Source organism: Astatotilapia calliptera, chromosome 7 (genome assembly GCF_964374335.1).
Source record: "Astatotilapia calliptera chromosome 7, fAstCal68.1, whole genome shotgun sequence".
Classification (NCBI taxonomy): Eukaryota; Metazoa; Chordata; class Actinopteri; order Cichliformes; family Cichlidae; genus Astatotilapia; species Astatotilapia calliptera.
Window position 1 is genome coordinate 44,998,445 of NC_137428.1, and position 15,961 is coordinate 45,014,405.

Sequence of the window (15,961 nt, forward strand, 5' to 3'; positions counted from 1 at the left end):
AAGTGAAAGGAGCGGTCCCTATGGTGCTTTGATGCTGTAGCCCATCTGCTCCAAGTTTCTGTGTGTGTTGTGTTCAGAGATGTTCTTTTGGACACCTTGGTTGTAAGCAGTGGTTATTTGAATCACTGTGGTCTATATATGAGTGGTTCTAGCAGGCAGACCAAATTTAGAAGAGAGAGTCTTCATCCACAGATTTTATTATTGTAATCTATTATTCTATTTAAAAAGCAGTAGAGTACCATTACATGTTATGTAGCAGTCCAATGAATACCGTAGAACTTGTAATGAAAGAACTGTAAAAGAATTGCATTTTTAATCTACATTTTATTCAACGCATGCAGATCTTTAATTTAAAAATATACAAAGATGAACGAATTTAACTGCTAAGAGTCATTTTTTTAAACTTTTATTACATTTGTATTACTTTCATATGAGCTGTTTTGTTGGGATACTAATTTTTAAAATCGAATTTAAATCAAGCAAAATCATAAATGGTAAATGGAAATTGTTCAGGCACAAGTTTTAGCTAGCTTTTGACTACAATCCCCAGGACGCCACCGGAGACTCCGTCATAGTCTTTAAACCAATAGTGGCGCATCTATGAGTCACGTGACACGCAGCGCAGCAGATTTGAATTATTTGTGAAATTCTCTGCTTCCACGTCGCTGTTTGAATGCGAAGCAAAAAAGATTTTTGAGGTTTCGGAGGAAATAGAGGTTTGTATTTTAACTTGAATAAAACATTTTCTCCATAGAAATTGTTGGACCATAAAATTATCGAAAATGAATCTTTAAATTGTGAGTTTTACGCTCTTGTCCGTTATTGTTTGACATAGGTGGATTGCTAAAGAGCTAACGTTAAAGTTAGCATGATAGTCAAAATGGTCGTTTCTAAATTCGCTGGTTTCACTGTTTGTCAGTGTTGGTGTAAAGTTGAATGTTTTTAGGCTATTGTGATAGTAAATCTTCACGTCTGATCTGTTTTCAGAGACGAACAAGCTTACGGATGGACTGTCGAGCTAACAGCGGTGAGTAAGCATTCAGTGACCGTCAGATATCGTACCGTGTGTTTTTAAGCGTTTCATCACTAATCACTTTGATTGTGTCTCAGTAGATGTGTTCTTTCTGCCTGATGAGAAGTTTGACTTTGATGTTTCTCTGTCGCCTGCCAGGTAAAAATCATAGAGAGTTTCTATCGAGGTACTGCCAGGAGTTCAGTCACGCACTTTTCTTTTATTTCCGCATTTAAATTCCCACAACGTCCTCTGATTGTCCGGCTGCCAACATCCAGAAGACGTGTTTGACATGTGATCTTGCACTAATAAGGTTTACATGTAGGATTTGATCTGCAGCACAGTATAATAACGGACAATATGTAAGCTAATGAAAACTAAACTGAAATGAGCAAACCCACACAAAAAGTCAAATTGACAAAGTAATAAACTATTAACAAGAATATAAAACAACCATTAAAACTATTGAACAGTATAAAATTAGTAAAACAACATGTGTCCCAATAGTTCTGTTGTCTTCAACTGTAAATAAGTTTAAGTGAATGTCAACAACTTTTGCAAAACTCTGAACATCCTGAGGTATCTTAAAAGTCAGTTTTAACTGAGTAAAAACCATCAAGGAACTCCGCATTTTAACCCTCAACTGTAAAATGCGGATGGGTATTGTCATCACCCTGCTGGCCGGGCAGGATGGCAGTTGACGTGGACATGCAAGTTTCTCTAAGGATACCCTCAATACCATCACCCATTTTAGATGTAAGCTCTGTAATGTATCATATTAGACCTTGAGTTATTGGTTTAAAAAAAAAATCCCTCTAAAGTTTGTTTGGGCGTGTGATTTCTAATTCAAACTACTTAAGTGCATAATATATCTTAATAATTTAAAGCAAAATAAGTTTACTTTGGTTTTGCCTTTATAGCTCCAAATTTAATTTTAGTAATAACTTGAACTCTTTTTCTCTTCTTTTGTTATGTCGGCATGACACGATTGCTCCACATCACTCTTGCTTTATTTTAAGAAATGCTTTATTTTTTTAAAACTGTGTGTAGTCAGCTCCTTGATGTTTAAAGTTTAATTGCTGTGAACTGTTTGTTACTCTTGCTGTGACTTATGCACTAATGTCCTTGTGCTCTACAGCTCTAGGGGTGATGAAGCTGAAGATGAGGTGTTTGTTGGTCCAGTCAGTCATAAAGAGAAGTGTGTTTCCGTTAATGTGGCGTCTCCCCTCGAGAACCATAGCATAACCTGGAGCCCGCTGACGGGAGAACAGCTGGAGGCTGTGTGTCAGGAAGCCCACAGACTAGCAAGTCAGCTGCAGAGCACTGTGTCACACGATGAGAACAGAGACGCCACCAGTGTGACCATGGACACCATGACTGAGCAAGAGGAGTTTGTCGAGGATGCTGAGACCAGACTTGGTCTCCTTGCTCAGACCACCAGTGGAGTCAGCCCAAACAAACGACAGACCTTCTGTGTGCAGGACAGTCCACTGAAGCAGCTGCCGCCCGTCATCCAGCGCCAACTGCAGAGAGGCAGCGGCTCCAGCATCACTTCATCTATCCGCCCCACTATCACCCCAGCTTCGTCTACCCGCCCTACTTCAAAAAGCAGACTCAGCGTCTGCAGCCCTGTGATCCAAGCCAAAGCTCAGCCCAGAACTGCACTTCGAGGGAAATCTGCACTAGGTGTTGCTGTTGTGCTGCCGAGCAAACCAACCATTCCAGTGACTTCCTGTTCAACCAACAAGAGCAGAGTGGAAAAGACCAAACTGCAACCACCCAACAGAGTAAGATTTGAGTTTTTAATTCACCCAGTATCGCTGTTTTCTGGAAGCAGCCTTTGACAGATACCTAATAGGCTTTCTCTGAATCAGTCTTCTCCGAACCCGCCTCTCCTCCCACACTTCCACTACATTTTCATGGCGGTGTGGAAGCGTGTCACATTAAAGGCTTCTCTGTATACCTTTGGCTCTGAGAAGAGAGCGCCGTTTCTGGATCATGTCTTCATATGTATTCCTCCTTGCATAATGTAACTTTGGATTTGGGACAGCAAATGGTTCCATAATTTCTGGAAGTGTTCCTGAGCCCGTGCAGTTTCCATGACAGAATCGTGGGTATTTGGGGTATTTTTAATGCCCGAAGAATACAAGCAGTATTTATTTTCTGCTTTATTCCTTGCATGGAAAATGTTTATGATTGATTTCTTTGTTGAACATGCTTTTAAAAAGCAACATTTAAAAAAAACAAAAGATTGTAAACATTTCCAATGAATTTCTTTAAAATGGATAAGGTGCATTTTCGAATAAGTACTTGACACCTTTAATACTTAAAGATACGAACTGAACACTCCTGTTCCTGTTTTAAAAAGCTTGTTGCTATATTTATACATTACCTTTTGTTTTAAAGAAACCATTCAATAGATGCAAGTGTGATGTTACAGTTACATAACAGATTAATAAATTTGTATTAAACCAGTTCATAACGTGATCCTTCCTAGAAAAACTTACAATCTTCTTAAGACTTATTAAAGTAGCAAAAATAAATAGATGAAACAGATTCCTAACCAGGAAGCAAATGTAATAAAATAAACAGAAACACAACCAGAACTGACTTTATATGAGCTTTTCTCCTTTTATTAAAATTTTTATTTTGTGTGTAGATAGTTTAGTAAGAAGTTGTTGGCGCCCTATCAACAGATTACAGATGATCTGTTACCTATTACCTGTTTCAGGCAGTGGGCAGTTGGAGGCAAAGCCCGTCTTCTTGTCCCCCTAAAAGGGCGGAGTCGTCTGAGGATTTGCTCTCAGATTCAGCGAGCGTGGCCTCTGACATCAGTGATAGCTCCCTCAACTCCAGTCTGTTGGGAAAACGCGCACTTCCTCGGCCAACCAAGGTAAAGGTAACTGTCTGCATGTTCAAATAGTTCAGTGCAGTGTTTTCGGATTGGGAAAAACATTTACGTTTACTTTGAGTGATATTTACCTGCTGACTTTATTTCTCACTTTGTAAATGAGGTTAACAAAAAACAATAATTATGGAGCTGAAGCGCTTTGATAGGAGTCATGTAGAAGCATCTGAGTCAAGCTTTTTATATTTCCCCCATTTTTTTTTTATAGCATAGCCTTTTTAACTATGAATCATTAAAAGAATAATGTGTGAAATCTCATCACTAGATGTCAGTAGATTGCATTCAAATGAATTTTGTTTTCTTACCCCTACCAATTCAAATGCATAATCCTAGCTATGGTGGCCTCTGTATGACAAGCAACTGTCATTGCCCTTCAGATGTAGTGAGTAGGCTATCAGCTTACCTCTGCTGTCAATGTTTCCATGTCTGTTTACCCTGGAGGAGGCCATAAATAGTATAGCAATACTGCAACACCTCAGCAATACTGAGGTGAGTTTTTGAGGATATTTTTAAGCTTTGACTTCAGTTTAGGAAAAGGGGATGAGGTGGAGATGAGGGAGGAGAAGAGAGCAGGGGAGGAGGAGGAGAAAGTGATTATCCACATGTACAAATGTTAAATTGTCAGATATCGTGAAAGAGCCATTCAGGATTTTTAAATTAAAAGTAACTTATAAGGGGTGTGGCCAGTCTATAGCCACATACATAAAACACGATTAGGAGGAACAGATGTCCACCTCGCCCACTGTAGTCATGATCAACATAGCAGCTTCCACAAACCAGTGCCCACTCCTCTATATTTTTAATGCATTTTACTATGAACACATCAATTTTTTTGAAAACTTAATTAAAATAATGGGCGGCACGGTGGTTAGCACTGTTGCCGCACAGCAAGAAGATCCTGAGTTCAATTCCAACATCAGGCCGGGGTCTTTCTGTGTGGAGTTTGCATGTTCTCCCCGTGTTTGCGTGGGTTCCCTCCGGGTACTCCGGCTTCCTCCCACCGTCCAAAGACATGCAGCTTGTGGGGATAGGTTAATTGGATAATCCAAATTGCCACTAGGTGTGAATGTGCGAGTGAATGTGAGTGTGAATGGTTGTCTGTCCCTGTGTGTTAGCCCTGCGACAGTGGCGACCTGTCCAGGGTGTACCCCGCCTCTAGCCCTATGACAGCCGGGATAGGCTCCAGCGCCCCCCGCGACCCTGAAAAGGAGAAGCGGAAGCGAATGGATGGATGGATGAATTAAAATAACATTGCTGTATTATTAACTAGAGATGGACTGATCCGATATTACGTATCGTATCGGTCTGATACTGACCTAAATTACTGGATTGGATATCGGAGAGAGATTTAAAAAAAAAAAAAAAAAAAAAAAAGTAATCCGATCCAAAGTATCACAAAATCACCTCACAAAACACGCTGCTTGGCGTAACCCAGCTCAGCGCATTGGAGCAGTATGTGTCACGTGATAGAGCGGCTGTTGTCTGCGAGACCTGTCGGTGGTCTGGTGGAGCATTTGGCGCCTCGCTACATGCTTCCAAACCGCAGCATTTCATCTCAGAGAAAACTATCCCAGAGAAGTAAAGTGTGTAAGTGCATCTCTGAATGTTTGCATAGTATTTCCACATTAAGCTTAACAACTGATATATGGAGCCACAGCTGGACTGGCCATCGAAGTTCCATATTGAGGCGAAAAGGAAGCAATTTGTCCCGTACTTCAGCTAGAATGGGGGGGGGAAAGGCACAAAAAAAGGCAGGAGTTATTCTGTCTTTGCTGCACAGCTGCCTCTTCTTCTCTCATTCTCTCCCCTCTCTCTCCTGTTGCTACTTCAATCATGAAACTGATCAATGATCAGCTGATCGGCTTTTCTTTCGCAAGTCCCGTCTTACTTGTTTATTTATCACCCACTTTGCACCAGAAAGAGGAAACCAGTGGATAAACAACAGCTGCACATTTAAGCTTGATCAGCTGTTGTTAAACTTGATTTAATATTACTTTCTAGTATCAGATGATGTTTGCTGGAGCCACAGCTGTAAAAGCTGCTGGTCATGATATCGGTTTGGATATGTGGTGAGAGGGAAACATGAAGATGAAACCAGGAGATGTCCTTACTGAATCATCAGAGCTGAACAGGTGATGGAGAAACAGGTTTACCTTTTAGGTGACATGAATGAGTTGAAGGGAAGTTATGAACTGTTTCTGAGAGACAAATAACACCAGGATCCTTTTTTACGTAGCTGACAGCTGGTGACTGCAGGGGTGGGTCTAGCAAAGTTTTGCCAGGGGGGCCAGGTGGGGCATTAACAAGGAAAGGGGGGTACAAAGAAATACTTTTCTTTGTTATTTCATTTAAAATGACTAACTTTTAATAAATAATTATCTGACCAAAGTGGTCATATGATTAAATGTATAGAAATCCATTATTGTATATAGTAACTATTAAATCTAATATACATCCTACTAAGCTATAGTACATCTTTCTTCTGTTGAAGAAAGATGTTGAATCTATATAAATATTGTAGAAAAATAATTGATTTCTGTGCATTTGTTTTACATGTGCATTAAATTAAAGTTGATTAAGCATTGTGAGGTGGAGGGTGGGGGGGTGGTTCTCTAATATTTTTGCTGGGAGTTGGCAACCCTATTAATTAGGTTGTTTAATATTTCTGCTAAGTACTCTTTAATATACCAGAATAGGGAGGATGGTGCAGCTTTAAGTTTATTAGATTGATCAGTTTTGCTGAACTATAAAATATTTTGGGTGCAGTGTGTTTCTTGCATACAAGTATAACAGAATAGCTTTAGTGTTGTTGTTTTTTAAAACTTCAATATGAACTTGTACAAAATGCAACAACATATTTATAAAAACAGTTTTATTGATTAAAAAAAATACACTATATCGGCTTCATATCGTTATCGGCAGATATGCAAAGTTAAGATATCGGTATCGGACATAAAGTGATATTGTGCCATCTCTATTATTAACAGGACGTTTTTATGTTTGAGAATTATCGTAGGTCATTTTTAACAATTCAAAGGAAAGACCTTTAAAATACAAACTCACTGCAATGTCTGTAGAAGGTAAACAAAGGTTACGTCTGACCCATAGACTACATATAAAAGATAAACATAGATAAATATGTAAAATCACTCATTTGTTTTGGTCATGATTGTGTTTCCTTCCAGCAGAGTGGAGTGAGGAACCTGTCAGGTGGGAAAGCACAGCGTCTTCAGACCAGGAGAAAGAACACGTCCTCATCATCCTCCTCTGTATCCAGCTTCAACTCCAGCATCTCTCTTTCCCCGGCTAAAGGTATGCTCACTGCACAATGGTAACAGGAGCTACATGCTAGTATGTTTTTTTTTTTTTAATAAAAAGGGAATACTGTGAGATCTCATTTTTCCTCTAGTTTAATTCAAAAGGCTAAGCTTTAAAATTTATGTTTTAATTATTATCATTAGCTCATGAAAATCTGAAATCGTCAAAAATTATTAGACGTTTATTATTATTATTATTATTATTATTATTATTAATAATAATAAACTTAATTGGGGAAAAAAGATTTTGAATCAGTCTGTGATGTGGAGGCTTTGGTGAAGCCCAGGTTTTTTTTATTGTAGCAGCTTTAAGCTTGTCTGAATTTTTGGGCTGACTGTTTCTCATCCTCTTAAATATCTCATAGACAGTCTGAGGTATTGTCGCAAGGAAGTTCAGGCTCCATCTGTTGGTGGTTTTGGCACTGTATGTAGGTCCTGCTGGAAAGAATATCTCCGTAAAGCTTTTTATCAGATGGAAGCATGAATTACTCTAAAATCCCCTGAATTGATATTGTAGTCACTAGAACACAGTGCAACAACACTAAAACAGAGAGACTGCAAAAGGTTAACATTTGATTTCAGACAACTTGCACTCTGAGTTTACATGTGGTGGGTACATCTGAATGCAGCATTTGAAGTAGGATGAGTGCTATAAATAGGCTTGTGGAGGGAGGTCCTCTAGGTCAGAGTAAATTGGAATGTAAACACAATAAGGTGTTCTCTCCAACTAGCTTAGATTGGTTCTGGTTGGTAGCTTGAAAATGATTTGATCTCTGTCCTGGATGAGTACGTGCGAAGGTTTTATTTGGATGATCGTTTAAAGATTTACTGTACAGCTAAATGGTTAAATATCTACCCTGTTTCACCATCTGTTGCTGCTCTCAGGCAAGGTGAAGTCTACTCTTAACGGGAATCTGAGCAGCTCCACTGGCCCAGCACCCCGCAAAGTGAACAGCCTCAGCAGGCCACGCAGGTCCACCATCTACAGTGCTGCAGAGTCGGTGTCCTCCACTGCCGCTGGCCGCCGCTCAATATCGACACAGGCCAAGAAGCTGTCTGAGGCGGAGAGTGGCAATGATGCCAAATCCACTCCTCACAAGAGCGCTGAAGCCACGCCCCCCAAAAGACCTGCCTCCAACCTCACCACCTCCACAAGTCGGCTGCAGAGCGGACCGAAGGCCAAATCTAAACCTGAGGCGGTGGTCCTACCTACACCAAGCACAGGAGGCAAAGGTGTTCACCATGCAAATGGTGAGAAAGTGATGATTGTGTGGATGCTTTAAGCATCCACACTATTGAGTTCCTGTTTCTCTTTATTCTTTATTATTATTGTGTGGATGCTTTAAGCATCCACACTATTGAGTTCCTGTTTCTCTTTATTCTTTATTGTGTGGATGCTTTAAGCATCCACACTATTGAGTTCCTGTTTCTCTTTATTCTTTATTTTTATTATTATTATTCTTCAAGTTGCTTCCGTACACTTTTCGCCGTAGAACTACTTCCACAATTTTCAGCCGATTTTCACCGTTCAAATTTTAAACTATTCTGCTATTTTTGCTCTTTCCGGCTATGACTTTTGCTATTTTTTGCTATTATACTTTTTAAAATATTAAGCTTTTTTCCTTTAATTTGTCCCATTGAAATGAATGGGAAACTTCAGCAATTCTGCTAAAATTTGCTTGTTTTTGAAACTTAACTACTTCCTCATACTTTCACCTAGAACAACCATTCAAATTTTAAAATGTTCACAAATTATTGGGCTATTCAGGTATGATTCAGCTTTTTCAAATCTTTTACTGTTTTACTTTTATGCCTCTTAAAGTTTTGAGTTGCAAAATTGTGATTTTTCACAAAATACACGTGTTGTTATGGTTGCTATGCTCTTGGCTTCCAGTGTGCCACTGAAGGTTTTGCAATTTTCACTTCATGTCCGAACAACTTCCTGCTACTTGCTCAATTTTCACTCAACTTCCACAAATTATACATCAAAACGTAGGTATTTTTGCTGGCTTTCAGAAAATGTCACCATCATTGTTGTGGGATTTATATAATTTTGGCAAATCTCCTCAGACTAACACAAGGTCAGAAAACTCTCCATATAAAGTCAATGGAGAGTTTGTTCAAAATCACCGCTGCATTTCTGTAATGAGAGGCATATTCGAATCGTCATATCTCCTTAACGAAGCAAAGTTAAGACATGAGGCTTGTCCCGGTATATCTTCAGACACTCGTGACGCTCACAATTCAAGAATTATTTTCTCACCTATTACCGTTCTGAAATGAGTTGGACTTGTTTGAGGGTAGGAAATTTGTCCTTCGCTCAGATTTCTTCAGATTTCAAACTGTGGAAATGAACCACTTTTTTCTCTCGTCATAACTTTTTGTTGGATTTCCACAGAGACCTGAAAATTTCCATGATTGTTCACCAAACCCTGCTGTCTCTTACGGTGAAAGAATGATATCGATACTCCAAATAGATTTAGAGTTAGAAAGCGTTGTTTGAGGGCAAGTCAAGGCAGTTTTTGCTTCGCTCTACTCAGTTATGGTGCATTAGAAGTCAAATATCTTTAATAATTCATATTTTAATGATAAATTGTTAACACTGGAAGATTCCCCCATCTCTTCTGAACAAAACGGTGTAAGAATGACCGCTCTAGCCCCTACGGTTAGGAAATTATGGTCATTTGTTTGAGGGGAGTCCTCACTATGAGAAATAGGCTGCAATAATCCTGTGCCTCTCTGTGCTGCGTGTGTAAAAAGAGGCACATGTTTTGGCGGGAAAAAGTACACAGGCTCTCTGATTGGTGGATTCAAATTCAGCAGCTCCCAGGCTGACCTAGAAACTTACTTCTCTCTCCCTGTGCATTTTTTTGCTGATTTTTTCATTTAACAAGTATATTTGAGGGACCCTCAGCATGTTCAGCATTTTTTCAGCTGTCCATTTTGCTTTTCCAATTTTTCTGTTTAACTTATTACTATTGTGCTAAATAATACTGTTTCTGCTATTTTATAAGATTTGTGCTTAATATAGTATTTCTGCTTTTAATAGGATTTGTGCTTAATATAGTATTTCTGCTTTTTATAGAATTTGTGCTTAATATAGTATTTCTGCTTTTTATAGAATTTGTGCTTAATATAGTATTTCTGCTAAATTATAGTATTTCTGCTTTTTATAGTATTTGTGCTAAAACATAGTATTTCTACTAAATGTAGTATTTATGCTTAATCATAGTATTTCTATATATTTCTGCCAGGTCCCCAGGCAGCCAATCCTCTGTGAGGACTTAGACATTCAAATTTTCAAATCAGGGCCTGCACGGTTTCCCAGCCAATCATATATGTGTCCTGAGGCATTCAAATTTGCATATTGGGGCCTTCATGGCTTCTAAGCCAGCCAATCATATCTGAGGGCTGAGGAATTCAAATCCACAAATCAGGGCCTGCACGGCTTCCCAGCCAGCCAATCATATATGTGGCCTCAGGCATTCAAATTTGCATATTGGGGGAATTCGTGGCTTCTAAGTCAACAAGTCATCCATGTCGTATATCTCTAAAAATTCACATTTTAATGATAAATTGTTAACACTGGAAGATTCCCCCATCTCTTCTGAACAAAACGGTGTAAGAATGACCGCTCTAGCCCCTACGGTTTGGAAATTATGGTCATTTGTTTGAGGGGAGTCCTCACTATGAGAAATAGGCTGCAATAATCCTGTGCCTCTCTCTGCTGCGTGTGTAAAAAGATGCACCTGTTTTGGCGGGAAAAAGTACACAGGCTCTCTGATTGGTGGATTCAAATTCAGCAGCTCCCAGGCTGACCTAGAAACTTACTTCTCTCTCCCTGTGCATTTTTATGCTGATTTTTTCATTTAACAAGTATATTTGAGGGACCCTCAGCATGTTCAGCATTTTTTCAGCTGTCCATTTTGCTTTTCCAATTTTTCTGTTTAACTTATTACTATTGTGCTAAATAATACTGTTTCTGCTATTTTATAAGATTTGTGCTTAATATAGTATTTCTGCTTTTAATAGGATTTGTGCTTAATATAGTATTTCTGCTTTTTATAGAATTTGTGCTTAATATAGTATTTCTGCTTTTTATATGATTTGTGCTTAATATGGTATTTCTGCTAAATTATAGTATTTCTGCTTTTTATAGGATTTGTGCTAAAACATAGTATTTCTACTAAATGTAGTATTTATGCTTAATCATAGTATTTCTATATATTTCTGCCTGGTCCCCAGGCAGCCAATCCTCTGTGAGGACTTAGACATTCAAATTTTCAAATCAGGTCCTGCACGGTTTCCCAGCCAATCATATATGTGTCCTGAGGCATTCAAATTTGCATATTGGGGACTTCATGGCTTCTAAGCCAGCCAATCATATCTGAGGGCTGAGGAATTCAAATCCACAAATCAGGGCCTGCACAGCTTCCCAGCCAGCCAATCATGTATGTGGGCTCCAGGTATTCAAATTTGCATATTGGGGAATTCGTGGCTTCTAAGTCAACAAGTCATCCGTGTCATATATCTCTAAAAATTCATATTTTAATGATAAATTGTCAACACTAGAAGATTCCCCCATCTCTTCTGAACAAAACGGTGTAAGAATGACCGTTCTAGCTCCTACGGTTAGGAAATTATGGTCATTTGTTTGAGGGGAGTCATCATTATGAGAAATAGACTGCAATGATCCTGTGTCTCTCTGTGCTGCGTGTGTAAAAAGGATGCACCTGTTTTGGAGGGAAAGAGTGCACAGGCTCTCTGATTGGTGGATTCAAATTCAGCAGCTCCCAGGCTGACCTAGAAACTCACTTTTCTCTCCCTGTGTGTGTGTGTGTGTGTGTGTGTGTGTGTGTGTGTGTGTGTGTGTGTGTGTGTGTGTGTGTGTGTGACAGAGAGAGAGAGAGAGAGAGAGAGAGAGAGAGGCTTTTAATGGGATGATCTCATTCTAAGATTCAAATTCAATATATTTAGACTGGTTGACTGAATTGGATCTTGTGTGTGTGTCTCTCTGTGCATGTGTGTTTTCTTATGTGTACATATTTGTGATTGTGTGGCTGTTATAGATTTTTTTTGCTGATTTTTTTCATTTAACAAGTATAGTTGAGGGACGTTCAGCATGTTCATCATTTTTTCAGCTGTCCATTTTTGCTTTTCCAATTTTTCTGTTTAAGTTATTACTATTGTGCTAAATCATACTATTTCTGCTATTTTATAAGATTTGTGCCAAATACCGTATTTTTGCCAAATATAGTATTTCTGATTAATTATAGTTTTTTCTACCAAATCATAGTACAGTATTTCTGCTTTTTATAGGGTTTGTGCTTAATATAGTATTTCTGCTAAATTATAGTATTTCTGCTTTTTATAGTATTTGTGCTAAATTATAGTATTTCTGCCAAATTATAATATTTGTGCTAAAACATAGTCTTAATTTAAAATTACAATATTCATAGTTCATCACAGTGTCTCTGGTAAATCACAATATTTCTGCTCTGTTGTACTATTTTTCTAAATCATAGTGTTTCTGTAATGTTTAAGTATTTTTGGCTAAATATATTCTTTCTGTTATCTTATACTATTTCTCCTAAATTCTTGTATTTTTGAGAAGTTATCATGTTTCTGGTAAGTTACAATATTTCTGCTAAATTCTGCTATGCTATTGTATTTCTGCCAAGTATTATGTTTCCTCTAAGATATTGCAGTTCTGCTAAGTTATTCCATTTTAGCAAACTTCTTTTGCTTCTGCAAAGTTTTTACAATTTCTGCAACTTTTCAGCTTTTTCAGCTAGTTTTTGCATACAGCTTCAGCTTTAAGCATCCACACTGCATTTTCGCAGGAAATGCAAATTTTTCTAGTTATTATTATTGTGTGGATGCTTTAAGCATCCACACTATTGAGTTCCTGTTTCTCTTTATTCTTTATTATTATTGTGTGGATGCTTTAAGCATCCACACTATTGAGTTCCTGTTTCTCTTTATTCTTTATTATTCTAGTTGCCAATTTTTGTACTTCTTTGGCACTTAACTAGTCCCACAATTTTCAGCCGATTTTCGCCGTTCAAATTTTAAACTATTCTACTATTTCTGCTAATGCGGGCTATGACTTTTGCTATTTTTTGCTATTATACTTTTTAAAATATTAAGCTTTTTTCCTTTAATTTGTCCCATTGAAATGAATGGGAAACTTCTGCAATTCTGCTAAAATTTGCTTGTTTTTGAAACCTAACTACTTCCTCATACTTTCACCTAGAACAACCATTCAAATTTTAAAATGTTCACAAATTATTGGGCTATTCAGGTATGATTCAGCTTTTTCAAATCTTCTACTGTTTTACTTTTATGCCTCTTAAAGTTTTGAGTTGCAAAATTGTGATTTTTCACAAAATACATGCGTTGTTATGGTTGCTATGCTCTTGGCTTCCAGTGTGCCACTGAAGGTTTTGCAATTTTCACTTCATGTCCGAACAACTTCCTGCTACTTGCTCAATTTTCACTCAACTTCCACAAATTATACATCAAAACGTAGGTATTTTTGCTGGCTTTCAGAAAATGTCACTATCATTGTTGTGGGATTTATAGAATTTTTGCAAATCTCCTCAGACTAACACAAGGTCAGAAAACTCTCCATATAAAGTGAATGGAGAGCTTGTTCAAAATCACCGCTGGATTTCTGTAATGAGAGGCATATTCGAATCGTCATATCTCCTTGACGAAGCAAAGTTAAGACATGAGGCTTGTCCCCGAATATCTTCAGACACCCCTGACGCTCACAATTCAAGAATTTCTTTCTCACCTATTACCGTTCTGAAATGAGTTGGACTTGTTTGAGGGTAGGAAATTCGTCCTTCGCTCAGATTTCTTCAGATTTCAAACTGTGGAAATGAATCACTTTTTTCTCTCGTCATAACTTTTTGTTGGATTTCCACAAAGACCTGAAAATTTCCATGATTGTTCACCAAAGCCTGCTGTCTCTTACGGTGAAAGAATGATATCGATACTCCAAATAGATTTCGAGTTAGAAAGCGTTGTTTGAGGGCAAGTCAAGGCAGTTTTTGCTTCGCTCTACTCAGTTATGGTGCATTACAAGTCAAATATCTTTAATAATTCATATTTTAATGATAAATTGTAAACACTGGAAGATTCCCCCATCTCTTCTGAACAAAACGGTGTAAGAATGACCGCTCTAGCCCCTACGGTTTGGAAATTATGGTCATTTGTTTGAGGGGAGTCCTCACTATGAGAAATAGGCTGCAATAATCCTGTGCCTCTCTGTGCTGCGTGTGTAAAAAGAGGCACATGTTTTGGCGGGAAAAAGTACACAGGCTCTCTGATTGGTGGATTCAAATTCAGCAGCTCCCAGGCTGACCTAGAAACTTACTTCTCTCTCCCTGTGCATTTTTTTGCTGATTTTTTCATTTAACAAGTATATTTGAGGGACCCTCAGCATGTTCAGCATTTTTTCAGCTGTCCATTTTGCTTTTCCAATTTTTCTGTTTAACTTATTACTATTGTGCTAAATAATACTATTTCTGCTATTTTATAAGATTTGTGCCTAATATAGTATTTCTGCTAAATTACAATATTTCTGCTTTTTATACTATTTGTGCTAAAACATAGTATTTCTACTAAATGTAGTATTTATGCTTAATCATACTATTTCTGCTTTTTATGGGATTTGTGCCTAATATAGTATTTCTGCTTTTTATAGGATTTTTGCTCAAACATAGTATTTCTACTAAATGTAGTGTTTATGCTTAATCATCCTATTTCTGCTTTTTATAGGATTTGTGCTTAATATAGTATTTCTGCTAAATTATAGTATTTCTGCTTTTTATAGTATTTGTGCTAAAACATAGTATTTCTACTAAATGTAGTATTTATGCTTAATCATAGTATTTCTATATATTTCTGCCAGGTCCCCAGGCAGCCAATCCTCTGTGAGGACTGAGAAATTCAAATTTTCAAATCAGGGCCTGCACGGCTTCCCAGCCAATCATATATGTGTCCTGAGGCATTCAAATTTGCATATTGGGGCCTTCATGGCTTCTAAGCCAGCCAATCATATCTGAGGGCTGAGGAATTCAAATCCACAAATCAGGGCCTGCACGGCTTCCCAGCCAGCCAATCATATATGTGGTCTCAGGCATTCATATTTGCATATTGGGGAATTCGTGGCTTCTAAGTCAACAAGTCATCCATGTCATATATCTCTAAAAATTCACATTTTAATGATAAATTGTTAACACTGGAAGATTCCCCCATCTCTTCTGAACAAAACAGTGTAAGAATGACCGCTCTAGCCCCTACGGTTAGGAAATTATGGTCATTTGTTTGAGGGGAGTCCTCACTATGAGAAATGGGCTGCAATAATCCTGTGCCTCTCTGTGCTGCTGCGTGTGTAAAAAGATGCACCTGTTTTGGCGGGAAAACGTAAACAGCCACTCTGATTGGTGGATTTAAATTCGGCAGCTCTCTCCCTCTGTGTGTGTGTGTGTGTGTGTGTGTGTGTGTGTGTGTGTGTGTGTGTGTGTGTGTGTGTGTTTAGTGGGAGAGAGAGGACCCTGCCCTTATTTGGCAGCATGTCATTGTAGGATTTAAATTGAATATAGTTAGACTGGTTGACTGGATTAGAGCCTGTGTTTGTGTGTCCCTCTGTGCATTTGTGTTTCAATAAGTTATTACTATTCTGCTAAATCATAGTATTTCTGGTACTTTTCG

General features: G+C 38.1%; 1 protein-coding gene across 1 annotated transcript in view; it reads left to right on the plus strand.

Annotated features, from left to right (window-relative positions):
- The first annotated feature begins 599 nt into the window (after nt 1-599).
- Nucleotides 600-15,961, plus strand: part of gtse1 (G-2 and S-phase expressed 1) — a 36,615-nt gene continuing 21,253 nt past the window's right edge. Inside the window, exons 1-7 of the mRNA XM_026174728.2 lie at nt 600-716; nt 988-1,027; nt 1,114-1,171; nt 2,151-2,799; nt 3,744-3,905; nt 7,106-7,232; nt 8,123-8,488. Coding sequence (XP_026030513.2) covers nt 1,006-1,027; nt 1,114-1,171; nt 2,151-2,799; nt 3,744-3,905; nt 7,106-7,232; nt 8,123-8,488 — 1,384 coding nt within the window. The 5' untranslated portion in view covers nt 600-716; nt 988-1,005. The remainder of the gene's footprint in view (nt 717-987; nt 1,028-1,113; nt 1,172-2,150; nt 2,800-3,743; nt 3,906-7,105; nt 7,233-8,122; nt 8,489-15,961) is intronic.